The following is a 27,778-nucleotide window of genomic DNA, read 5'->3' on the forward strand; positions in this document are numbered from 1 at the left end:
AAAGGAACTTGGTTTAAAGGTTTTATTTCGGCATGATAACAGCATATTATCCTGGATTAGTTGAACCAAATGTCCGGCTCTATAACTCCTCCTTCCTTCCGCCCCCGCTGAAAGATGTCATTAGTTGACCATCTTTGTGTTTCCACCTGACGACATCTCTCTCAATGTCAGAGGCGTCTGCTGTCAATGGCTTCTTCACGTCACACTCACCTGGCGTGCGTGCGTGCGCGTGCGTGTGCGTGCGTGCTCATCAGCTTTAAACAGGACAATCAACATCTTACAACAAATCTCACAAACACCATCCTTGTACTGGAGAGCTGGTTTTATTTGAATCAAATATTTTTTTCTCTCTGTCCAAATACTGAACAAAATTTGTTGTTTTTGCTTATTACTTCATGCAGTAATAAGTATTTTTATATGCCTTTATGGTACAAGAAACAAATTATATAAAGAAAGATTATTATTAACATACATTGATAATACTCAATGCAAACATTTTTCAAAGTCTTTACACTTATGATGTTCCTGATATTCCTCATTTTAACGCAGGACAGGCTGATATTCCTCCAAAAGGACAGGAAGCCTAAAATTACAACTTTACTCATGGAAATATTTTGACCTTTTCTTTGAAAATTGTGAATTATGATTCGTTTACAACTTCACTCTTCCAGGCTAATATCATGACTTTATTTTTATTATGTTATTTATGTTATATAAATAAATTCAAATATGTTTCAAAAATATTTTATTAAATATGTTGTATACATCTATACTGTGAAGTTTATTTGCAGTGACAACCTTTTCAAAACAAAATTAAGAAAAATACAAGTAACTTTCCCAGCAAATAATTGCAGTTTGCTGTATTTAAGGAGAAAGAGTAATTTATTAGTCTCCTACATTTGTGTGTGAACGAATCCATGCAGACAGTTTTACAGTGGGATTATCTCACAGGATAAATCTTTACTATATACAGTATATACACCAAAAATGAGAACACCACTATAACAAAAAATGTGAAAAGATTCAAAAATTGTGCCATCTTACCTTGATTGTATTATGTTTAGGTTGATAGGTATGTGATTGTATGTATACATATAAAAACACACCACATTGGAAACACAGGCCCCAAAGTACGATCTGAACACAACAAATGGGAAAGTTCCACTGAAGGGCGAAGAGCACGGTCAAGGTCGTTAAATAACCTGGTGTGTCTGAAGTTTCAGTTTCGATGGAGAGGACACCAAGATTATCAGCGGACTCGTGAACATATTAACAGCAGGAACACGACGACGACGACGACGACGACGCACAGGAAGAGTCATACAGGGCAGTTCACTTTTTACACAAAAGGATTATCTGAGGAAACTGGTGTCTGACCGGTTGGTGACAGATTGAACTTTGACGAAGACCACGAAAAAATAAGCCCAATGAATGTTGGCGGAGGGGTTATTTGGTCTGATAAGACCAAGATCAGTGTGTCTGGATCAGACGAGATCCAACGCGTTTGGCATGGACCTGAGCAGGGCCCCCTGGAGATGGCACCGTGAATGCAGATTTGTACCGAAATAGTCTCGAGGGGCAAAGCGTGACAATGATCCGAGTCAAATCAAATACGTTCCTGACTTGAATCATATAGAAGCATCTTTAGAGGATTTGAAAAAGGAAGGCAGAGCGACAGCAGCAGAACATCTCGCCTTTCTTTTGGGGGTTTGGCTAAAAACAAATGAAATTGTATTCAATTCTAAATTCCTGAATTCCTTGAACGTATATTGACCAGGGGTGTACTCCAATTTGTTCTATACTGTATTTACTGAATGTATGGTGACATTATAAAAAGGCCATTTGCCTGCAAAAAAAAATGTGCAAAACACGTGTGCAATATTTTGAAACCTCGAGTCCCCATGCACAGGTGTGTAAAAGCCCCACCACGTCTGAAAGAGACACAAGACTTTGTTTGCTGTCGCGGAATTAAATTATTGCGCATTTCCTTTTCTTTTTTTTTGTATGCAGGTACCGCGCAAAAACACAGTCGTTTGTCTCTTTGTCGTTGATAACTGAATGAACTGCGAGGGGAATCTGCCGTGCCACTTCATCACAGCACACGACAGAAGTGTGTAGTGTGTCAGTGTTTTCCACCAGAGGGCAGCACACATGCAGCCTGGGTCTCGTCCAATGTCTGCGGAGATAATGGATGGACTTTTCAATGTGACTCCTGTGTTGGATTTTAGCGTGTCATGGAAATTTCGCGTCACAAGAAAGAGACTCCGTATTCAGTTACTGAAGTCCAAGTTGAAATCAACATGTTCTGTTCAAATGAAAAAAGAAGAATCACCAATTACCAACTGGGTGTGGGTTGAAGGCCCTGAACATTCACTTTCAGCTTGACTTTCGCTGTTTCCTCTCACCTTTCCAACTTGGAAAGGGACCACTCACAACGTCCTTGCTGCTCTCCTCCGATGACGCAGGACTTTACTCTGTGGTGCTGAACCCACGCTGGGTTTCAAAAGTAACTGCCCAGGAACCATCATTCACTCGACCGAACCGGCTCCACGTCTCTGTCGAGTCTAAAAGTATGCTTCTTCCCACTTTTCACAAAGTGCTGACTGTATGTACATCCTGAACCGACTCCCCCGGGACTAAGCTGCATCTTAGCGTTCCCCCAGATGGGTGTCGGCCTGTTGTCCTCTGAGCTGCTCCCCCCCCCCCCCCCGCCGGCCGCCACGCCGCGTCCTCGTGTAGCTCGCTCCGTGCCGAACTCTAGAGAGGCCACGAGGACTTTGCGTCACTGAAGGGGGACCGCAGGCAGCCCAGCACCTCCCCCAGAGAGAAGAACTTCCTGGTTCCTGCCAGGGGCTTTCTGGACCTTCGGGACTGGCCCTTACCAAGTCAGCTGTCCTGGAGGGGAGGAGAGAGGCAGAGTTCCTGTGTGTCTATATTCATGTCTGATGACATACTGTCTGATGACGTCCTGTATCATCCATACACAGGACCTTATTTACACAGCACAATTAAATAAACTCCACAGAGATCTATTCCATTACCTCCCCTTTGAGTGTCATCCCGTTCTGTACGTCCAGCCTCTCCTGAGACTCCAGGCTGCACCGGGTCGAAGCCACCTGGTGCTGCCGGCCATTCTGGTTTTCCCAGCAGGCGAAACCTTTGTTTTTAGAAGTCTTCCTGTGAGTCCTATATTTCATTTTGGGGAAGGTGTGGGAGCCACCGTCCGCGGCCCCCCAGCTGTGTTCAGGCCACAGGGGGTCGGTCTGCGTGGCCTGGCTGGTGGTGGCCCGCTGCAGGCGCACGGAGATCCTCTGGGCCGAGCCGGTCATCAGGGTGATGGACTGAGAGGCGAGGGACGGACCTGCCGACGTGACCGCGGGGAACTCAAACACCTCATCCTCGTCTGAAGGGAGGGAAAACACAGAAGATTATGAACTAATGATTTCGTATATGGGGAGCAAAAGTGCAACATGTCAAATAAGCATCGTTGCTCATTCAGTGTGTTATGAAAAAACACAGAGGAAGAAACTGCTTTTAGACATTTTCGGTTATGTCCGAGTGACAGTCGGTGCAAGTTGGTGCGGAAAGAATTTGTCACTAAATTTAGTAAGTTCAGTGTGAAAATATTGAGCCTTTTCTCCGTCTGGGTTTCGATTGTGGTTGCGATGATGTGGGAGGTCATGTAAACTGTGTGCCTGGAGTTCAAGAGGTTACTAAGTCATGAAAACACCACTGCCCCCACTGTTGGGGGTCTAGAAGCCACAGACACTAACACTTTAGAAGGTTAGCAGTCAGGCAACTGTGCGACTAGAATAACAACATATATATTAACTCATCATCCAATGGAAAACAGATATCCACGGCCTACGGCATTTTTTGAAAACATCATCAAACACGTCCTAACTCGTGAACCCTGAATGAGGTCAGAGGTCGGTTGACCTTCTTAAACTTTGCGAAGGCATCAAGTGGAACAAAAAAAGAGGACTTTGACCCAGAATATGGCTTGTACATGCAATAACAGAGTGTTAATGACAAGGTCCAAAGGTATCAATGACATGTGGCAGCAATTTCCTCTTGATCTTTTTATGACTATTGTCCAGCTGAGCACCCACTCGTGGGATTGGGACTCGGCTTGTTGCCTCGTGCGGTTGCGCACACGTAACACAAGAACCCCTTTATCGATGCATTACAGTGCAAGTGCACTTTGATCAGCATTTTCTAGTAACTGACGGCGGAACGGACCTTTGCAGGTGGGCATCGCAGGGCTGCTGGGCAGCGAGCTGTGGGTCAGCCTGGCCGGGGAGGCACTGCCGACCGAGCCGGAGCGGATGAGCTTCCTGCAGGCCAGGACCACCAGCTCCCGACACTGTTTGTGACAGTTGACGCCACAGTCTGCAAAGTCAATACAGACGCGTCAGCTTTTACATTCGGCCTCAAAGTGTCCCAGGTCTCAGCACACGCAGCAGATATTGGTCTCAGCACCAAAAACACTGATTTACATCAGAGCACTCTCTCCTCTCGTTGTGCACGGCAACAACACGTCGTTCAACAGCGGATCGATCTGAGTTTTTTGGGAAGTGGCTGCAGTGAAAGTTTTCAAAAGAACAATTTTTGCATTTACTGCTTTCAATGAGAAGGAAGGAACAGATGTGCTTGTATGAATTTATAAATAAAAAACATATTAAAGCAATAAATAAATAATTGTGTTTTTTTTTACGTTTATAGATTTATAGGTTTACCTTCGGAGAAGAAACCAATGACACACTACCTTTGCACTTGTAGCCCTGCTTGATGATTCCCCAGAGCTGCAGGTCCAGAAGTGTGAGGAACGGGAAGTGGGAACAGAAGAAAAAAGAAAAGATATCAGATACTGAAGAAGAGCGACAATATTCTAGAAAACAAATATACGACCGGGTCCTCAACACAGAATCCTGCCGTGTCTATGTTAAAGACACAATCACACACAGGCTACAGGTTACATTACAATGAGACATAAGCAGATGTCAGAGATACACACAAATCCAGCACAATGTTCACAGAAGGTGGGCTTCAGGTAGGTCATCTCCTGGAAGCTGTGGATGAACCCTGGTCCCATCTTGCACTGGAGCAGCGGGTTGGCCCGAAGGAAATACGCTATCATTTCATCCTTACTGATCAGTCCGTCTCTGAAAGGAAGACAGAGAGGAGGGGAGATGAAGGAAAGAGAGGGAGGAGATAGTTATTAATGTGTCAGGCAAAAGAAATCAATTCAATTCAACAAAAAGGAGCAGCTGCATACCTGCACCTACATATGGTACTGGATGTAATACTTTCAAAATAAGGAAATATAGTAAAAAAGAGAAAGAGCTACTGTAGTAGATGAAAAATACAGATTTATTTTGCTCTTTATATTTGATATTTTTACACAAAATTAAAGCTTTTCTAATTTGAGAACTAATTTCCCCCCCCAAAAAAGCATTTCCAAATCATCAGCACATTACCCGTGGCATGTTACTACAAAATTGGCGCAGTTATTGCAATATTGGGAAATATGGTTAACCTAATAGTGTAATTATTTATTTTATAATTTGACAGAGAGTTATGACACTGTCAGGTTTTAGATATGTGGAGATTAAAAAAAAAAAAAGACAGTTACTCTATTTGATCATTTTCCTATACTCACTGATCTTTGTCCAAAACGCAGAAGGAGTCGAGGAAGGGAAAGTTCGCAGCGATGCTCTCAAAGTCCTCTTGAGAAATATAGCCATCGTGGTCATGGTCATAATTTCTGAAAACAGACTTCCAGACAAAGCCAGACAAGAAACAGATTACTCCAGTGATATCTCATACACATTTCAACTTCTAACCCGTAGTTGCTTCTCTGTTTTCCGTGGACATGTTTTGATAAGGTACAGTATCCGCTCACCTCCACCACCTTCCTGATGTGTTTATTCACTATAGACGGGTCCGGCTTGGTGGTGACACCGGAGGCCCAGTCCAGCGGGGCCAGGGGCTTGTTGGGAGTCGTTGGAGACGCAAGCTTTGAAAAAGGATGCACAACCACAAGCCTTACACAATGCATTCAGAATTTAGACCCCTTCACTTTGTCACAGTTTGTCACATTTTGAACAAAGCAAAGTACAGAAATATGATTAATGAAAACCTGGAAAACCTCAGCATTTGGGACTCTTAGACGGGACCAAAGCTTCAACAATGATCCTAAGCAAACAGCCAAGACAACACAGGAGTGACTGAGGGACAACCGCCAGGAGCCCTGACGTTGAATCTGCTCGTCCGGAGAGACGGTCGCCCGACAGAGATCAATGGAAGGATATCCCCACGCAGCCGAAACTCACCAGCGACTTGGAGTTTCGTGGTTCCCTGAGCAATGAGAGCTCATAGATCTCATCTTCTGTGTAGTAAAGGTCTAGAGAAAGCTGGGAAAAAAAAAGATGACGGATTTACTTAGTTCAAAAATCATTGGGCCGTAACAGTCGATACTAGTGGCATTGTGCATCTTCTTCTAATAAACTACTGAACCTTTGTGACAGATCACCTCATATATGTTGCTAGTCAAAGCTTTCGTGTGGGAATTCTTCAAAAAACTGATAATATAAGGTCGAAAGCTCAGCTGACCCGTATTTGTGACAGCTGTTATATTAATTATGATTATTTCTGTGCTTTAATATGTTTTTAATTGAGGAACTATATTTGTTATAGTGTGTGAATATCGTTACATTATCAGGACAGATTTTCATTAAATATGGTGGGAATACCACTTTGGAGGGTAAGTTCAATGTCAACAAAACATATTTTTGAAGAAAACTAATTTTCCCAGATATCTCCACAAATAACAGAGACAATCTAAAGCTTATGTTGAACAGAAATTTACACACAGTCCGTGCCACAAAATAGAAAATGCAGAACAAACAAGGGTCCATTTCGTCCACGTCTCACAGCAGGCGCGACACCTGCCAACATCTTCTGAGCTCTGAGTACTCAGGCAAGTACTTGGCAAGTTTAAGACCAATATTTTGCTCACAGCCTCCTCACCGTTAGCAGGTAGATGAGGTCCATGTTGGGCTCCACCTGGGCCGCCGCGCTCTGCAACGACACCAGCTCGTTGAAGGTCATGTAGAGTTGGTTCATCTTCACCAGGTTCAGGATCTTCACCTTGTTACCGTCGTCGACCCAGTCGGGAAAGACCACGTGCACCGCGATGAGGTCCTTCAGGTGCACGCCCAGGATGGGGATCTTGAAGCCCTGGCACTCGCTGAAGGCCTTTCGGTAGCAGGAGTAGTTGTTGCTGGACGACACCAACTCTGTCATCTCGCTCCAGATCTGAAGCAAGGGGGGTGGAAGAGTCGGGTGAGTATGGCAAAACACAAATTCGGTCGGGTAAAGCAATTTGTCAGCGCTACCTCTGACGCTGTGGATCGCCCAATTCTTTCTGAAATAGATTAGGTGTGGAGCTGCTTTTAACTGGTTTACCTCCTCGCTATGCAGAGTGTGGATTGTCATCAGGAGGCACAACAAGTCTTTCCACAGCTATGCTGATGACTCTCGGCTATATGTGGCTGTGTCTCCTGATGACACCGGGCCTGTTGACTTTAATTGTATTTTAGATATACATGCCTGGATACCGGCAAAGGCTAAGAACTAAATATAAATAATAAATCTTTTTGATAGTTCGGACCAATTGCAAGAAGTTGAGACAGCGTCATACAAGAAAGAAGAAAAGGGGCCATGGTACCACATGGAGGGAAGAGGGGACAACATACTTAATTGTTAAAAGGTAACCCACACCATTAAAGATATCACCTGGCTGACTTACAAACATTTAACTGCTTCGCCTCCTACTACCACATTATACTTGTTACACTGTTCATGTGCTGTGTCGATGCACATGCGGTACAATGCTGGAACTCTCTTACCTTCACAACCTCTGGAGCCAGATACGAGTGAGTCTCCTTGAGTCGAGATATGGAGCTGTGACTCAGTCCGCCCACCACGGCCATGAGAGTGTTGAAGTTCTGCAGCTGCAGAAGTTTCTGATGCAACAGAAGAGAGGGACATGGGGATTCTTTTTTCTTCTTCACTTTTTCCTCTGTACTGCTGCTCTAATCAAAAAATGTCTGTGTCTTCTCTTGTGACCTTCAGTCCCCGTTTTGTGGACGAGAAGAGGCGTGTATGACCTATTCAGACGACGACGTTATGAACAACATCGTGTCTACATCATCCAGATTTGATTTTCAGCTTCTCTCAGTCGTTTATTGTGGAGGCGGCCCACCCCACAGAATTCATGACATCTACTAACATCAAGTAAATTGATTTAGCCAACAGTGAATATTGAGACCAACAGACCAGTGACAAATGCTAGAAATTCTTTTGTCATCACATTAAAAATACACGCATGCAGCCAATAGCAGTGTGTTAAATGCTTTCATCCTTGAGCCCGGTCATCTGCAGACAGAGACAGGAGGACAAGGACACTGATGCATTCCTCTCAAAGCTGATGGAGAAGTAATGGTAAAGAAGTAAAGAAGTAATGGAGAAGCTCTTTGGAGAAGCCGCCTCATTAGATGGAGACAACCAACACAATTACCAGTATCATTTAAAAACCTATTATGAATATTAATGGGGCGACTCGACTGCATCGATCTGTATTTGTGAATGGATCTACAACTCTGGTTTCATTATATAAATATTGCTGTTACTGATGTTAGATCAAGAACAAAGTTTCCATTAAATATTGAATATAATGTTTCTTGTTTTGATTATGTTTGACACTTAGGGTGAATGTAAAATAAAACAGGCTGAGTAGACACTATGGACAAATACATTAATGCTTTCTGTGACCTTATCTTGTAATAAAGGCTTTATCTCATAGTTACGAGAAAAGATAGAAGAAGGAGAAGCAGATGTTACACAGTGTTCCGTGACCCATCAGCCATATTGCCACTGCTAACATTCTATCACACTTATTTACATGGTTCACTTTGATTGCTGGGTGATGTGATGACAGTCGGATATAGAGCCTGACCTCATGACAGAACGGCTGTGAATGCAACTACAACGCATTGAGGACAGACTGTGATCTGCCTCCTCTCCTTCTCACCTGGGCCACATGGATATATTTGGTGATGACCTCTGCGCGGGTCTGCGGCGTGAGCTTGCTGAGCACCATGAGCTGGACCCACTGCGACACGCCATTGAACAGCGCGATGGAGCGCTCCAGAGTCGGGTTCTCTACCAGGCAGCTGTGGATCACGTAGCTCTGGTAATCAGTGAACTGGGGACGAAAGACCAGAATTACAGACCAGATGTCAATTTCCAAACTAGTCTAGAGAGTTTTATAAGGGCCCATAGAGCTCGCTTACAACTGCGAGATTGTACAAACTTCATACTAAAGACTGATGGTCCCACCAAAGAATGACCAAGGGGTCACAGACACTCATCCACATACAAAGTGCTCTATTTTAATGATCTAAGCTCATGGTCTAAAAGCATTGTTGAACAAGCACATTTAGGGAATGTCCAAATCCACGTGTTATTTCTACATAAAAAGTTACCATTTCCTGATCAGGGTATGTACTCCTATGCTTTTTACTTTTGAAATATTTCAGTCTCGGCCAAAGTGGTGGGCAGGCCAACAAACTGACCAAGTTGGCATGGCTGACCCTTGAGCCCCAGAGCTAATATGGTAAAAAATCAAATCAAATCGCCCTTTGTAGACACACCGATATCCTCCGGATAGATTTGAACTCCAGGAAGGTGAGATGTTCGGCCAGCTCCATGGGCTCCAGGTGGTCAAACAGCAGGGATGCCTTGCCTTTCTTCGCCTGCTTCTTCCGCTGGGTCAGCTTACGCATCCAGTCGAATGATGGACTAGAAGATTTGTGACAATTACAAACAGGCAGCACAGAAAGTGTGAAAGTGATCAGAGATCTATACTGTTTGCAGCTAATAAACTCAATTAGTCTCATGACTCATTGTTATAATTACATGAATATTAAGCAGACATTACTGTAATTATTTCATGAATATTCAGCAGTCATTACTTCATTATTACATGAGTATTCAATAATCTTCACTACATTATGCCATGGGTAGGCCGCAGTCATTACTACATTATTACATGATTAATCAATAATATTTACTACATTATGCCATGGGTATGCCACGGTCATTACATTATTACACAGGTAATCAATAATCTTTACTACATTATCCCATGGGTACTCCGCAGTCATTACTACATTATTAAACAGGTAATCAATAATCTTTACTACATTATGCCATGAGTACTCCGCAGTCATTGCTACATTATTACACGAGTAATCAATAATATTTACTACATTAAGGCCATCAGTACCCCGCAGTCATTACTACATTATTACATGAATACTCAGCAGTCACTTGCTGTAAGCATGTACACACACACACACACACACACACACACACAGATACACACACACACACACACACACACACACACACACACACACACACACACACACTCACACACACACACACACACACACACACGCCATTCTGTATCGGAATGGTCTTATGTATACTCATGCAAATACTGGTCATGTCAATAGTTATCACACGTGTATCTGCATGCGTTTCATATCTTACATGGTGGAGATGTCTATGAGTTTGAAATGCTCCTCACAGCCGAGCTGCCCAGCCACATCTCTGAACTCCTCTGTGATCCTGATCAGACCCAGGTCCAGGTTGAACTCTGCAGGGAATGTCACGATCCAATACCTGAATACACACATTCACATTTACAATTGTGCATCCAACACCCTGACCCTGATGAGGACCTTGATATACATATAACGAATCTGTGCAAGAATGGCAAAATATTGAAAAAATATTTCCAAAGAATTTGTTTCACATGTAAAACAAGGAATTGTGATATGAAGTGTACAAAATGAGACCATAGGCTTAAAGAGCCACCCAGAGTCTGAGAAATCCAGTGTGAAAAGTCTAAATGTGTTGTGATGGATGGGTGTGTGTGTAGGACCTTACCTCATTAAATAACAAATCTTCAGTCTGCTTTCCTGGCAGTTGTCACCATGACAGTCACGGTACGTGGGGTTTAGTTAAGGCCTTTTTTTAAATATTTTTTTGAACAAGATTTGACAATGAATTAATGACATTTAAATTCTTCATTCTCTCCGTAAAGCTGCTTTCAGACATGCAAGAGGGGGCTGAATGTGAGAACGCAAATGACTTCTCACAGTATTGTCCAACCAGACAATCCATCACTCACACTCTCTTCTTCTGGGGTGCGCAGGCGAGAGAGTAAGCAGCGTTTCAATGTCTGTAAATATTTCTTTCAGCACACTTACTTTTGTCAAATTTAAATTCAAATTAGCTTCGTTGGCGTGGTAGGTCAGAAAACTATTTTTGCCAGAGCGGCACAGAAAAGGATTAACGCCGAACGAAATATTACAACACGAATGACGAGTGCTTTGTAACATGCGCTGTACTTGTAACCTGATCTACCAACCAAGGCAGAGGCAAAGGAAGCCTTCCTGTGACGTCTAACACAACGGCAGACATCCATCCAGGACTGGATCAATACGGCTCGTTTCACATTAACGTGTAGAACAGGAAGGAGGAAGCGGAGGGGAAGTTTCAGAGAGGTTTCATCACTCAGAGAGATCGATTCGAGTTCGTTCCGGCAGCAAAATAAAAGATTCCGCTTGGATTTCCTTCAGGGCGTCGCTCTACACTGCGTCGAATAGCCAGCAGTCATTTCAACACATTGTTAAAGCGCAGTATGGTTGAGTCCAAAAAAAGAAATAATCTGCAATATTCTGCCAGACGGGATATATCATCAGCAGTTTTCCGGCCAGCTCTGAGGAGGTAACGTACCAGCGATGCATCAGCAGCAGACATCGAGGAAGTAGGTTGGCCTGCAGCTCCCCGTTGTCATCTACGGAGAGAAGTGAGTCGAGGCAATGTCAGCAAATGGGTGTTTGACTTTGTTTTTCTTATTGTTAATAATAAAAACCACAAACTGCCGATGAACTGATCCTTAACATCGGGACAAGTTTGCCTGATCTTTTTACGTTTTTGTGCCGTTGAAAATCCACCGTTGTCTACTATTAAAACACGTCAATGTGCCTCACATTGCGTCCAACCGCCTTAAACACGTACTGAAGGACAAAAGGGGGATTACTCCACCGCTGTTTTGAGGAACGTTTGCTAAAAAAAAAAATACTTTTTGGTTTTAAAGGACGAAACCTGATGTTTGTGCGCCGTGTTTAAAGACTGACTTCCTCATTCAGTAACTTTATGAAAATAAAACCAAAGCTGCACTAAACCATCCTTTTTTCTCCCAGCGTTGAGGTGACGCCGTGTTCTCACCAAATGCTTGAATGCATTCGTTCAGGAGAGCATCGAGAGACGCTGCCTTTCCCAGTGTGGACGACCCCATGGTGCAAAGCTGGGGGACGGACGGAGGTCAACGCTTCTGACTCGCGGCTCCGGAGCGGTCTGGATTTTCTCTGGAGCGGGAGAGAGAGAGAGAGAGACGGTCGTCAGTCAGAGCAAGAGACGGGAATAAAAACAAGTGACCTGACCACACTGTGACTACGCAAATAAGTGTATAAGTAACAGAGATCTGTATGGAACCTTTGTACAATTCAAACTGACAATGGAGGTACTGAAGACTATAGCAAGAGAATTGATCTAAATTTCAGTGGGAGCCGAAATATCTATATAAACATACATCAATTGCAGACGCATTGTGTGTATATATACATCTATATACTGTATATACACATGTATGTTCACGTTCAGACATTATTTTCAGTATCTAAATTCTGATGCGTCAAAGTCTCTCGAGGCTAAATCAAACTTCTAGTTTAAGCAATAATCATATGATTGTTTTTAATGAATAATGTCTCGATATAGTCCAAAACCAATGCAAACAGTAGACACGCATGTTTCTGCTGGTGCCACACTGGGTGTCTGCTAGGAGATGTTTACATGGGCGTCACTACACATTCATCCAAAGAGGTCATAAATGTTGGACTGCACAAAGACCACGATGATACTTTTGTCACAAGGACCTTCGTGGCCACATCGATGCTGAAATGATGAAGTGGGCTTTTAAATTTAAGTGCACGGCCTAACCATCACATCAACCGTGCCATGTCCTTACTATGGACTCCTCTATACCTGATCGTATTAACCCAAGGTATGTCAGGTGACATGCTCGACAGGTTGTTCCCGGCTGAGATGAAATGTTCGGTGTGACCTTTCTCTTCATATCAGCGACATTTGTATTCACAACAAAAATATTTCTACCATTTTGATCCAAAATGACACTGTTTACATCTAAACGTTGGATGTCAGACACTTGGCGATGATGACATTTTTTTTATTATTATCCATGACCGTGTTGTTTAAATAATCCACAATGACCCTTGCATATATACAGCAGAAATATTCTTCAACCACAATAATCACTGTGATACTAACAACAAAGAAATGTCAACCACTTCATTCAGGCAGCTGAATGAAGACGAGCAGTGCATTGTGGGAGCCGGGGGTTTGGCCGTTGTAACGCCTGTCTAGGCTGCCATCAGAGCCCCCCCCCCAAAAAAAGAGACATCACCAGCCAGTATCTAGTTTCTATGTTTATTCTGTAATACTGCGTAACAACATTAGCAATAATTGTGTCTGTGTGTCTGTGTGTACACGCGGGGAAGAATGAAGGCATTGTGCAAAAAACCCCAAAATGTGTCAATGGATCTGAAGGAGTAATCTAAGATGTTGTGATTCCTCGTGTGTCTGGTGATTTCAGCACTGACATCAGCACCACAATGTTCCAATTGATGAGGATATTTGAGCACAGTGACAGAGATTTGGACTTATATCTGAGATGTATTCATTTGAAAGCAGATAGGTGTGTGTTGCAAACCCCAAAAATCTGCAGAGTAACTGTGTCGGTAAATATGTATATTATGCTGCTGATGGAAAACAGCCACAGATCCAGAACGTCACTGCTGCATTGTTGGATACAGGCCATGACTGAAATTGGGTTATTGGCATTTGTCCATTGAGTGGGAACGTGTTGGCTGAATGTGGTTGCAGGTAATCGTACACAATTTGTAGGAAAATACCTTCATAGTATTTCAATTTATTTCAAATTGGTTCCAGCTTCACTGATTTGATCATTTAACTCTTGACTTGGTGCATTTGACTGGAGATCACAGTTCATCTGGACTGATGCGGAAGCTGTCCGTTGAAATCTAAGGCAACTAAACTGACAGAAAAGACGGGTCCTGCTCTGCTTCCAATGGGACTTGGTGTAGTTTGGTTTGTGAACGTAAAGACGTAAATATATAAGTCAAAAGCACCGGGACCCAGAAATTCATGATGGGTCCTGATGATGCTGGATGACATCACCAAAATGGTCCAATCAATGAGAGACCTGTCAGTCGGTGCAGCGTGTATGAACATAATCAGAACTAAAAGGCAACATTGTATCACGTTTTCCCACATGAACTTATATGTGTCAAAGTTCCACATATTAAAGGATCCATGACATTTAAGGCATGTGTTCGGTTTTGTTTAAAAAAAAAAAGAGCCCCCTGTCTCTCCACCGTCTTCGTGACTCTGTTTGAGACAGAGGCAAGGCTTTTCATCTGTGTCAGCAAACCCACCACAAAGTGCCTCGGTCACTGTAACATGTCATCATCACTCCTTGACTGCTGCAGTTTTCAGTTGCATGAACCAAGAAGCGTTGCCTCGCTCGAAGCTCCGCCCCGTCATTTCCTCAGCTTCGACCAATCACACCACATCACATCAGCATAGCGCTGGCGAACCGAAATAGAAAGCCAAGGAACTAGTGCTGACGTACTTTCCAGCGTAACTTGTTGACCCTCCCAGCAAATGAACTAGTTTCTGTTACACAATCACACACTTCTGAATGATCCCTTTCTGTATTTATTCACACTGTGGTGGAAGAACCCAGATCCTTTGATTGTTAGAGCGCTACAAGAATTTAAAAATGCTCCATTTTAACTTGCATGTTGTGCTACACAAGTACAAGTTCCAAAATGTTGTCAGCTAAATGGCATTTCAAAGGCTTTTACCTTTAGATTATTATTTCAGGTTCATTAAGTAGTAAATTAATGTTGCACCTAATTGAGGAATGTTTAAGTCTGTAGTTTTATGTAGAGCAGTACGTCAGATTCATAACTCAGCACAAACAATCAGGTGACCGTCCTAAAATTTAACTGGAGTGAATCCTGCGACTAGATTACATCAGCCATGATACACGTCAACACGTTGAGGCTCTGACCCACAAAACATCAGTAGTAATGACATGATTAAATTACATACAAGGAGTAAGTTGTCATTACAATATTATTATACGGGTACTCAGTGGTCATTCCTACAGTATTACTTAGTAGTCAGTTGTCATTACTACATTTTTACATAAGTAGTCAGTTGTCATTATTACATTATTACATGAGAAGACTGTAGCTATCTCTACATTATCACGTAAGTAGTAAGTTGTAATTATACTGTAATTATGGGAGTACCAAGAGGTAATTCCTATATTATTACTTAAATAGCCAGTAATCATTATCACATGGGTAATAGTCATGCTACATTATTGCAGTATTCAACAGTCATTATTACATTATTACACAAGTACTCAGTAGCCATTACTATATTATTACACACGTAGTTGGTAGCAGTCATTACTACATTATATAAGTAGTCGGTAGTCATTACTACATTATTACACCACTAGTTAGTAGACAGTACTACATTATAATACACATAATAATAGTCATTACTACATTATTCCATAAGTAGTCATTACTACATTATCACATATGTTCTCTGTATTTATTACTGCATTATTACATGATTATTCAGTGGTCATTAGTATATTTTTACACGAGTACTCAGTGGTGAATACATGAGGGATTTTTGTACTAAAAAGGCTGAAACTTGATTTGTTTAATACCGACTGCTGGGGCCTTATATTAGCTTCAGATAAACTTAGGAATGTTTTTTAAACACAGAACAAGGACTGCGGATTTTGCGCCCCATTGAAACTCAGCTTCGACCAATCACACCATACCACATCAGCATGGAGCTGGCTAACCAAAATAGAGGGCAGAAGAAATAGTGCTGACGTACTTTCCACGGTAACTTGATGACCCTCCCAGCAAATGAACTAGTTTGTTACACAATCACACACTTCTGAATGATCCCTTTCTGTATTTCTTCACACTGTGGTGGAAGAAGTCAAACCCTTTGATTCTCAGAGCGCTCCAAGAATTTAAAATGCTCCACAATAAGTTGTGTTACTTGAGAACAAGTATCTACATGTTATCCGTTTTTAAAAGCCTTGACCATTAGATTATTATTATTTCAGGTGCATTTCGTAGTGATTTAATGTTGTTGATCTGACCCATGAAAACGCAGTAGTAATGACTGAATTATTACATAAATAGTAAGCATTACTGCATTATTACATAAGAAGTCAGTAGTCCTCACTTCATAATTACATGAGTACTAAGTTCTCATTGCTACATTATGTTAAGTATTGGCCAACTATTTAGATTTATTTAGATAATTTTTTTTAAGCAGAAGCACAAACTATTCTGTGGTTTCAGCTTCTCCTGTTTGAGGGATTTGCTGATTTTCTTTGGCTGCTGGTTGGCCTGTGAATTTAGTTTTCAGTCCTTTCAGATGTTCAATGATAAAAAACCATCAATGAATCAATTAAGGAAATTATCAGATCAACCAACAACATCAGAAACCGACTTAGCGCATTCACAAGTACAAATGTTCAATCAGCTCAGCAATACGGATAAAAGACCTTTTCATTTACTTAAAAACACTTTTTATATTTATACTTTTTTGGTGGGTAAGGGTATATTTTGGATTTTACAGTCCCACCCTCCTCATGAGGACAATTGACATGTTGGTCCAGTCCAGGTCTAACACTGCATTTAATACGCCAGGCGAACTCACCACGGCTACCGCTGTGTTTGAACATATGATGGGATGTGGCTCCAGTAGCCGACCACTCTTAACTGCTCCTATTAACATTAGCAGAGAAGGCGCCATTAAGCCACATTGGATTTCTAACCATTGGCGCATCTATCAGAAAAACAGTAGATTCAAAACAACACTCAGCCAGCACGACTGGGACAATTAATGGCACGCACACGCACACACACACACACGCACACACACACACACACACACACACACACAACCAAGTCACTGTCACACTCATCATAAACGAATGTGTCACAGTTATAACAACCAGAGCAAAACCAAATCTGCAGCCACAATCGCAGCAACAGCTGTGGCCAAAGCTGCCGGTGCTTCCAGACCATTAAAGTAGTAAAACAATTCAATTTAGATGATAGATAGATAGTCCACGGTTTAATAGGGATGTTTCAAAGGAATCAAAATGTTTGCGGTCTGACTGAAAGCAGTAGTTGAGTGCAACAGGATCTTCTTGCTCTGACTGTCTTCTCGGTCATGAAAAGATGCCCATGGGACAAAAATTCTCATTCGTCATTCTGAGCAAAAGGATGAACAAAAAAGTTAATATGAAGCTTCATGAGTCTGAGCAAAGCAAATGAAATGGACAGTTTCCAAACGTAGTGTTTGTAGGATGAACGTCCTTGCTGGGCTGCAGTGAAGGGTCAATAAGACAGAGAGGGTTCTTTTGTGTGACAAAGGCAAAAACTTTGGAAGATATTCACTAGATTCGTCCAATACAGACTTCTGGAGCCTCATCTTAGCGTCGGATGAACTTAGGAATATCTCTTAACATAGGAAAAGGACTATGGTGTTTCTCCTCGTTGGAACTGATTTGGGAATTGGTCCAATGTACGGGCATGATGCAAGCAGAAACCTGGTGGACTGTTCGTACGGGCACCTGACTGTTGTGTTAAGACAAGAAAACAGCTTGGAGCCAATACTAACGATAAAACGAAGCTTGTGAACATTCTTGCAGATCATCGGAGGACACAGTCGGATATACAGCTATGGCAGCGGAACAATACCTGTGGGAAATTCCTGGCATTCACCACAGTCAGGCTCTCTCTCTAATAAGTGACTCTGTTTTTACTTTCTTTCCTTAAAATACATTTGATATACATTTTATTTTTAGATGAGGATACAAGTCTTCTTTGTGACTGGCCTTGCTATGAATTTTTGTAAGGGGTTTGTTTGCCTCTGTGAATCGACTGGGTGCATCCTCTCGAAATCCTCCGTCTGACCATGTGACATGAGTAGGAGAACCTTGGTATCAAAAGGTCAGGGTCGTAGCCTCTTCTGCCATGTGACCTTGTTTTACAGTACTGCAATTTTGAATGACCCCGGAACAGTCAATGCAGGCCAGCTCTCCGGCGTCCAGACTTCAACCTCGGTGTTTTCCCCACGAGGACACACCGAGCTCAACTGAGCAGGGAGTGCGAGGCGACGACGCGAAAACAGGGCGAAGGTCACATGCAGCACATGCAGCGAGCGGTGGCAAAGCTTCAAGGGTTTGACCGGTGTGTACGTCCAGCAAAAGACAGTCAAGTCTCGCACGGCGACGGAAGGTTGTGTGTTGAATATGCGTTGCAGTGAGAGGAGCATCTCGTGCGACTGGAAACGACAGGCCCACGTTGGGCCGCCTGAGCCGGCTCGCAGGCTTTGCTCCAGCTGCCATGGGAACGTAAGCATGTCGAACTTTCAGATCATGTCTCCAAGAGCGTGCAAACCCTCAGATTGTCCATTCATCTATTATTCAAACGTCTACTTATCTTGTGCACAAGGGGCTAGATGTTGTAGATGATGTACCTTACACGTGGCACAGAAACACAAGTTGCTGACAAATGCAAGCACTTGTCAAACCCATCTGTGCCAAAGCATTCACCAGTCTCTCTCTCTCTCTCTCTCTCTCTCTCTCTCTCTCTCTCTCTCTCTCTCTCTCTCTCTCTCTCTCTCTCTCTCTATTTTTCCTAAAGCAACAAGAACCCTTTATGACATGAAAACTATGGTGAAATGTTGTGTATTTTCAAAGGAAAGCTAAACAGAGCTAAACTGGAAAACAAGCAACTGGACTTCATTTATGTTTATTGTGCCCATTTATGTTCCCAATAGGACAAATCACAGAGGACAATATGACACATGAATAAATAAATTAAAATCTTATGTGGTGTATGTGAAAGAATAATATCGGAGAAGATTGTATATGATACATTGATGAATCTTTCCTTCAACTTATTTATCATGACGGATCACTGTCTTGAAAGTGGAAAAGAATAAAAAAAATCTCAGCAACACGCTCAGGCCAACTCCCAAAAGCATGTCTTTCACCTCATAACTTTAAGGCAGCACTCAATGTCCCACTCAAGACGGCACCGCGATATATGTATGGTGAGATATCGGGGAACATTTCACATCCATGTCCATTCTACGGTAGCAAAGTCGACCCGCTCCTCCGAGATGACATGCGTTCTCCTCGTGCGTGACTGAACATTGCAGTGACGTGGAGTAGCCATGTGCTGCATGCTCGCAGTTTCTTCACAGAGTTCACATTCTTAACCGAACTCCAGCCTGACGCTCTCTTTCTGTTGGGCGCACCCCAACCAGGTCACCAGTCGATCACAAGACAAAACTCCAACGTGGTCACCCCTCACTTTCACACCTCAGGGTCATTTGCAGTCTCTGAACCCTGGATGTGTAGGAGGAAAAACCAGAGCCCCCGGGAGGAAACCCACGCAGAACGCCGCCCACCCTTCAGCCAGACGATATTTCATAATTTCACAGCAGACTACAACAACACCACTATGTGCCTCTGAACAGTGCCTGCTCTTGGACTTGTCCTAGCTATGACATAAGAGGCCTCTGAAGTGAATTTGATTCCAATGTAGGTCACTGTATGAAAGTGTAACAAATGCGCCGATAAAAAACAAACTGCAAGCGTCGAAACTCAATGCTGCAAACATGCATCGCAGGCAACAAACGGACGTTTTTGAAACTTTCAAAAAGTCTTTTCTCTCTCTCTCTGTGTGTGTGTGGACCTCACGCTGCTCTCTCTCGCTCTGCGTCAAATATTAACGCATTGTACGTCAGTTGCTACAGGAAACACACACACACACACACGTTGCGATGTTTTTCCTCCTTTTGGATGCAACAGCTCATGCTGTATATGGTACAGTCAGCTGTGCCCTTTAGCATGACTTGTGCTTTTCTGCCTCCACAATGGGTCACTCTGTCTCTGCCTCTGGTTTGCGGATGCGTCATTGTGTGCTTATGCATAGTCCAGTGACATACACTGCTCATAGGTACGTACGCACACACACACGAATACACACACACACACACACACATGCACACATGCACACACACAGATTCAAATAGTAAGTATAATGCAAATGGAAAGGCAGGACGGGCACGACTGACACGACTGTAAAATAACGAAAACCCTCAGAGTAAACTGTGATGCTGTTAATTTCTCTTGCAAATAACATCCAACTTTTAAATCTCTGCCCTCACCGTCAGAGAATCCAGTAACTGTCAGAAAGTGTCTAGACTACACAACTACACAATCTACATTTCACAAACAGTCAGAGCTTACCGCCTGTACAGCAGCGTGTCAGCAACCATCCAAGTTAAAGATGAGTCCTTTCAATGAGACGGCTGCAACTGCTGCCGAATGCTGCGGGGCTGCTATTGGCTGGGAAGCGGAGAGACTCCCATGGTGGATACTACGCTATGACCTCCTCCTCCTCCTCTTGTTGGTAAACACAGCAGCCTGGAGCAGCAGCAGTCCTGCCATGTGACGCACACACACACACACACACACACACACACACACACACACACACACACACACACACACACACACACACACACAGGGACAACATAAATTTAATAAATTTAAATAAATGGTAATTAAAATAGAACTGATGACCCAATTAGTATTCGTCACATTTGGACTGGGTGAGGAGCGAAGCTGCAGCATTTTGAACCAACAGTGGATCAAATTGTGGCTGAGACAAGTACGACGAGAAATTTACAGTAGTCGGAAATAAAAGCACGGATGAGTTTCTCCAGAGCTGTGGCTGAAAAGACACGGCTATACTTCTTAAATAATGAAAAAAAAAAAGGTGACAACAAAAAAAGGTGACAACAACTGTCTTTGCCTGTTAGACTGGTCATCAGCTCTGATTGGGAAATAACTGGACCCCAATATTTGTGGAGAGGGAGCTCATAGATGGAAAATAAAATGGGACCCAGAATGGAACCCTGGGGGACACCGCAGAATAGGTTGTTGTGGATGAAAACTGAGCCAGCCATCGTTACTGTGCAGTCCACAGATTCCTACTGCTACAACACAGAGAGAGTTGATTGTCACTGTGCTGCTGGTGTGACCTCTAACCCTAACCCTGTGCCACAAAACACTATCAGCTACTGAAGTTACCTCGGTAGCATGAGGTAACTTTGGGTTTAACCCTTGGTTTTCAGGCTTGTCAATGGCAGTTCACTTCTTCCCATGGGTATATATCGCCATGGTAACTTTGCCGAACACCTAACCTGCTATATGAGCACAGAGCTAAAGCCACCGCCTACTGACCAATCAATTCTCTCGGAAAATGGCATCACCATCACCAGAAGATCCCATGGAGCTTGAAGGGCGGACTGTGAGGGTCTCTTCGAAGTGCAGAGTATTCTGAGACCTGCAGACCTCTTTGGCTTTCCCCGATGATTATTAATACATGAGCAACCCTGATTACTGCAGAGGACCAGCTCATCAGCACGAGTGTACGTCTGTGTAGGAAAAGCCTGTCTTCCTCTCTGTCTTGGTTGCAGGATAAAAAATTCGAAAGCCATTTCATTGTGCTAATATGTGCAGACATCTTCCTACAACTGAGACCGGTTGAAACACTAAAGCCTCGTACTTGTACTGGACATGAGAGAAAAGCCTTCTCGCCACTTTGAATTATGTGTTCATGCAATCTAGGGAAACACGTGACATTATTGAAATCAACAAATTAAATTATAATCAGGACTGGTGCCCCTAATGATATCGAAGTCATATTATGAGCAAATTATACGTCACACGCCAACATCCAGAGCTGGAGCCAGCAGCTCGCTGCCGGAGACGCATTACTGCACTCTGATTGGAGCCGGCAGGTCAAAACATAGGCATCGGAAAAAATGAGGGCAAATACGGCTGTCTGGGCTTCTGCCCAAATATAAAAAGAAAGTCGCACAAGGAGAAAGATAAAGACAGGAACCTAAAGTACAAGAACAATAAATGAAAAACTATACAATGTATTAAAATAAAAGTAGAGATCAACAATCCAGCACCTCATATCAATGGAAAAATGCATAATTCCAGATTTTTCTTGAGATTCAGTAAAAGTTTGCTGCAGTTTTGGATGGAAACCTGGCGGCTGTTATTCATTGAAACCCACAGGTAGCTGCAGCCTGGGAAATTGAATTATGAATAAACGGAGGGCGCTCTATAAATTCATCGGGGCAGAGTCCGATTACCAGTTTCTCAGGTGTCAACCAATGAAATAATTATGCTTATTAGTGTTTGCATGTGTCGGCCGTGCTGCTGCTGCTCATCGTGAATTAATGCAACCCCTGTGGCCTGTGTTGAGCGAGAGGCACTGCGGGTTTGTTTTGATGTGTTTCGCCCAAAAACTGTTCACATGTACAGTAAGTTTCTTTTTTTGTATGGGTTGGAAATTTACTTTAAATGCAAATATTCAATATGCTTTCATTCTTTGATTAAAACAAACAGTAGCGTTAAGTCTTAAAGAAAGACAGATAGAAAAAAAAAAGATAAAAAAGACGCTGCTTCTCCGTCTGTCACTCAAAGCACTTCTCATTCGCACAGCGAGGACACGGTATCAGGAGGAGCTAGACAGCGTGTCGCTCACAGACACTTCAACCAGAAACCATCTGATCCCCTGGTCATCGGACAAGAGCTCCACCTCCTGAGCCGCGTCTCCCTGATCGGTGTCACGGTGCTGGACAAACATCCGGCCCCTCAGATTCCTACCAGTGGTCGCTGGAAATTCAAAATTTGTCATCAAAGCTTATCACCAGGGGAGCATGAATGAAACCAGCAGATGTCGTGGCAAATCCGCTCGCTGGCGACTGACCTCTTGTCACGGAGGCGGGCGCGGTCGAGTGTCATAATGCTCAAATTCAATACGGGCAATCTGTCCATTAGACTGGAAAACATATCCCGTCGACAGCACGTTTGGCCACAACGATCACGGAGAGACACGGTGGGACATGTTGACATGTTGATGCCACATTGCAAGATGCAAATTGTTTGTCGGCCTCCTCAAAACTCTGAATAAACCTCTGACTAAACGACACACATAACATTGACCCAGGCCTCATTTTGTCATGATTACAGTACTTGCTGAATTGAGATTAGTCACAGACACGACAGATTTGCCCGGCCGCTCGGTGCTGAAAGGCCGCTTTCTCACGACGGCAACATGTCCGAAAGATAAAAGCAAAGATCTCTGTCCGCCAGTCCACACGCACGCGGGGGCCGACAAAAGACACAGTCTTGTGACAAAGTATGCAAATACAAGAAAATCAGTGTCGACACAAATAACTGCGAGCAGACACAATGCGGCCCTCTGTCCAGAGCCAAAGCTAATGCTGTTAAAACTGTGAAGGTTTGTGTTGAATAAAAAATATGGCCAATAAAAAGGTGAAAGAAGATGATTGTGTAGTGACGTAACAGTAAGAAACAGCAGCGTCTGAATGAAGACACTGTCCACTCGATCGGGGGGGGGGGGGGTTGACTCCTTTTCCCCCTCCTCATCTGGGACACCTCAATACATCACAAGCACCGTCATCTGCAGTGGGCGTGGAAGTAGTTTGAACTAGAAATGACACTAAACTATATCTGGTACAAGAACATACGACTATCAAACACAAACAACTGGAATCCACTCAACGTCTGACAGACCGTGGACAGCGTCCATCCAGACCAGCGGTGGACCGCCTCCATACGCCGACGGCACATCTCGAATTCACTTCACAGCGGATTGCAGGGAAGATATTTCAGGTTCTGACGCCGCAAATCAATTCAGTGTCGTGACTGTGGAAAAAAAATGTTACAACCGGTTACATTCAGACGTTGAGCGGCGACCGCGTCTGCACCTCACCTCATCCGGGACTGCCAGTGTGCGGAGAGATCCGTGGCCTCCACCTTCCACGCGTGTCCGTGTTTAAATCCAGCCCGGTCTGCTCACCTCCACATCCAGCTGGACCCACAGGCGTGCTGCTGACCCCAGCATCGCTGCCCGGGCGCCAGTGCCGGATCAAGAGAAAACCTCTCCCCGACTCCCTCTTCAGATGGGGGCCAGTGTCTTTCTGAAGGCCCTTTGTCCGTCTCAGCCACATACAGCAACTGCCGCTGTGGCACATTCAGCCCGGGCCGATCCCAGTGTGTGAGCTGCTTGTCTGCGCGGCCACTAGACTTCCTTCGATTCTTTCCAAACTTAGTTTTCCTGCCTGTGTTGGTTGGTCTTCCTGCGCCGAGCTAAATATAGGGACCACACAAGGTAAAGTGGAACAGAGCCGGGCAGGAAGCGAATCACAATATGCTCGTGCGCACGTTGGTGTTTGTTTCTGCGCGTCTTCCTGTCCCACGTCCCAGCAACAGTCATGACAAATGTGTCCAGTGACGCGTGTGTGTGCTTAAAAGTTGCGTTTTTACAAGTACGACTTCAGCTGACTTCATTGTTTTGTTTTTTTTATCAATATTGGTATTACTGTTGGTGGCCACTTCACTCAGCAGGGTGGAGTGTGTGTGTGTGTGTGTGTGTGTGTGTGTGTGTCCGTGTCCATGCATTGTTGTTGTGTACTTGTGTGAGAGGCAGGACCATCCCGTATTCCACTCCCGATGACGTGGTGCACATTGTTTTGTCTCTGGGTTTTGTCTAAAAGTGTGCGGCCAAACAAAAAACACTGACGGCACATCCTGCTGCTCGGCAGGACCCAAACAACTGCGCCCCCCCTCACACACTGTTCCAGCAAGAGGCCGCGTTACGGGCGGCGTCCGCGAGGACGCTCGGATTCAACTCCGTTCACTCCGCTTGACCGCGACGCACTCAACTTAATTGAGTCCCAATTATGTTTCCCTGCAAACCATCTTTGCAGTCGCGGTTTATTGGTACAGATCTTTTTTGATAAATTGGCCCAGATTCGGTCTATAATAAAGATAGGCTGTTGACCTACCTATCGGACAAGTTGCATATACGTTGACACTGAATTTTACAGCTGTTTGTTCACGGACGTGTTTGTTTTCCGTAAAAAGAATCTGATGTCACCGCACAATCTCCACTCGCGTTATTAAAGTGATTCGTGCGTCTGTGTGGACCCTGATTAATGTTAGAGAAAGATCCTGGTCTGGTTCAATAAATGCAGTGACTTTAGACGCGAGAAGTTTTCATCGCAGACTATTTGAAGAGCTTGACCTCTGACCTCTGAACTGCAGCTTCTCCTCAGAAGCTATGTTTCCAGTCAAGATCAAATAATAATTTGAAACACAAACTACTCGTGTTCATTCACCCGCGTTGCTTAACGCCGCACTAATGACAACCTACTCTAATACTACACACTGAAACTAATTATAAACTCAGTCCAACATTCAGTCGAGTGCTCAGTTGAACCAATGTGTGTAAACCTGCCGCCACGGGAACAGTGGTTACATAATAACCTTTGACACGAGTCAAAACTTAAAGGGGCAGTCAGCGATTCTAAAGCGATACACGTTTTTTTTTTTTAAATGTGCAATTTTTTTTCCTCGCGGCCCCCCAGCTGGCGGTTCTGTGTGTGCGCCGGAAAAAAAAAAAACGCAACGTGATTGTTGTACAGTAGATCCGTATTTCTGTTTCCTCTGACAGTTGCAGGTATTAAAATAAATAAGAAGAGAGATACCTACATTGACATTATAAAGACAGTGATTTGTGTTTTTTTTAAACCAGTGTATTCTAAGAGTTCTAAGTATAAAGTCATAGAAAATGTTGGATTCTACAAGAAACGTGGCAATACGCAAGTGCAAGTGTTGAACCAATGAACGACCTCATTCTTATCGTGTTGTCGGCCCCAGACATACCTCCCTCCTCACTTCCACAAGCACATGAACGTCGGCTCTTACTGTGGAACCCCTGGACCACACTGATGGTCATATCACTTATTTATGTTCCGATCAGGTGAAAAACCTGATGTCATCAACGCTACAAAGCCAATTATGAAAGGTTAATAATGAATTTTACTTTTTGAATTTTTACTACTGTAAAGTGCGGCAACAGGAACACCTTCAGCCTTTTATTCAACATTACAATCAAATAAACCCGATCGATCGAAGCACCAAGTGGGACCAGACGTTGAGAATTGTTTGCCAGGTTCCACTGGTGAATCTAAAGTTGTGCTGTTGTGATTCTGGTCATAGTGTCTGCCACCGTACACGTACACACACACACACACACACACACACACACACACACACAGGGTCAGCAGAATCCCACAGAGCAGGGTGACCAGCAGTGACCGCAGTGTCAAATCACAACGCTCTTCTCGACCTGGACACACACACGCTTTGTTTAAAGTTAGACACTCACCTCAGAGTTGTGATCCGGACGAACACACTCCCAAACACTGATACACACACAAGTGCAGCAGGTTGACCGTTTGTCCAATAACTTCCACAAACACTCTCCTTCCCCTCTCTCTCTCACTCTCTCTCTCTCTCTCTCTCTCACTCTCACTCTCTCACACACTCACACACACACACACACACACACACACACACACACACACACACACACACACACAGAGTCTATAAATAGATTCTGCGTTTACTGGAAACTAAGGAAGGTGTTCAGGACGGCTCTGCAAATATCAGCGACAGATAGAGACACACGGCGGAGAGAAACAATGAACATGTTCCTCATGAAAGAAGAAAATAGAAGAGATAAGATGTGGGAAGCCACAAGTCACAATTCACACGAGGTCCACAAGAGGCCTTTGTGAGGTGAAATGTAAATATAGAGATCGGTTATCCTTGACCCCCTGGAAAGTGCAGTTGACAACATGAGCTCCATTTAGCCGCTGCGCCGCAGCTTCTGATCGTACCACTTGTTCCTCTTCGACAGACAGACAGTTGAAGCCAACATGGATGTTAAGTCCATGTTGAGCGGAAAGTTCCACATCTGCAATTCCGTGGCAACTGGGAAACCCCCCATCTGCTCCGGGGGGGGGGGGGGGGGGGGGGGGGGGGGATCGTCTTGGCGGTTGGTGCAGACGCTCCCGGTCCCCAGAGGATGAGTCTTACAACTGCTGCGATGGCCTGACTTCACCTCTTCTGCCACCGGCAGGTTGACATGTTCATTTCCAAGGAGACCAAATGGTTCCTACAAACAAACCAGGTCAACTCAAAGAGGAAACAGGGCTGAACGGACAAACTAATATGTAACCGAAAGAGGAAAAACAAGAGTTACAGTCATCTATCTATGAAGAAATCAAAACCTCACTTCTCCACCAGCCGGGAACCGGTTCCTTTTAAGGGTTATTTGAACTTTGGGGTACCAGACAAGATGAGCTGTGTGAAGTTTGTTGATCTGACTTCCAGCAGGGCCTCTGTTGTTAATAAACTAAGACACTATTAGCAGCTTTTTCCACAGAGTGTCGTAATGATAAGGCTGCCACGTGATCTTGTGAACGGTGCAGGTGTCTGCACCCCCCC

General features: G+C 43.8%; 1 protein-coding gene across 6 annotated transcripts; it reads right to left on the reverse strand.

Moving 5' to 3' along the window:
• Positions 1–304: 304 nt before the first annotated feature.
• On the reverse strand, positions 305–26,770 carry rasgrp3 (RAS guanyl releasing protein 3 (calcium and DAG-regulated)). 6 transcript variants are annotated; one of them, XM_035605545.2, is made up of 18 exons: positions 26,655–26,770; positions 20,624–20,817; positions 12,370–12,509; positions 11,833–11,935; positions 11,023–11,085; positions 10,624–10,755; positions 9,720–9,867; positions 9,098–9,271; positions 7,914–8,030; positions 7,033–7,320; positions 6,336–6,416; positions 5,906–6,019; positions 5,663–5,778; positions 5,018–5,165; positions 4,769–4,805; positions 4,243–4,392; positions 3,042–3,403; positions 305–2,895 (listed from the first exon to the last, which is right to left on the reverse strand). In XM_035605545.2, exons 3-18 carry the CDS (start codon positions 12,437–12,439, stop codon positions 2,887–2,889), a joined length of 2,112 nt encoding a protein of 703 aa, XP_035461438.1. In that variant the 5' UTR covers positions 12,440–12,509; positions 20,624–20,817; positions 26,655–26,770; the 3' UTR covers positions 305–2,886. The 6 variants fall into 6 exon arrangements, with proteins under 6 accessions (XP_035461438.1, XP_035461435.1, XP_035461439.1 ...); XM_035605542.2 differs by lacking the exon at positions 26,655–26,770 and adding an exon at positions 24,195–25,811; XM_035605546.2 differs by lacking the exon at positions 26,655–26,770 and adding an exon at positions 23,996–24,141.
• Between the last annotated feature and the right edge of the window lie 1,008 nt (positions 26,771–27,778).

This window comes from Scophthalmus maximus, chromosome 10 (genome assembly GCF_022379125.1).
Source record: "Scophthalmus maximus strain ysfricsl-2021 chromosome 10, ASM2237912v1, whole genome shotgun sequence".
Taxonomy (NCBI): Eukaryota; Metazoa; Chordata; class Actinopteri; order Pleuronectiformes; family Scophthalmidae; genus Scophthalmus; species Scophthalmus maximus.

What these genes read in the sequence shown, in the direction of transcription:
- rasgrp3 (XM_035605545.2), bottom strand. Translation starts at nt 12,439, where the DNA reads ATGGGGTCGTCCACACTGGGAAAGGCAGCGTCTCTCGATGCTCTCCTG. An exon ending in TGGCTCCAGAGGTTGTGAAG is followed by an intron (nt 7,321 to 7,913) that starts GTAAGAGAGTTC and finishes CCCTTGCTTCAG; the next exon opens with ATCTGGAGCGAGATGACAGA. An exon ending in ACATCAGGAAGGTGGTGGAG is followed by an intron (nt 5,779 to 5,905) that starts GTGAGCGGATAC and finishes TTTGTCTGGAAG; the next exon opens with TCTGTTTTCAGAAATTATGA.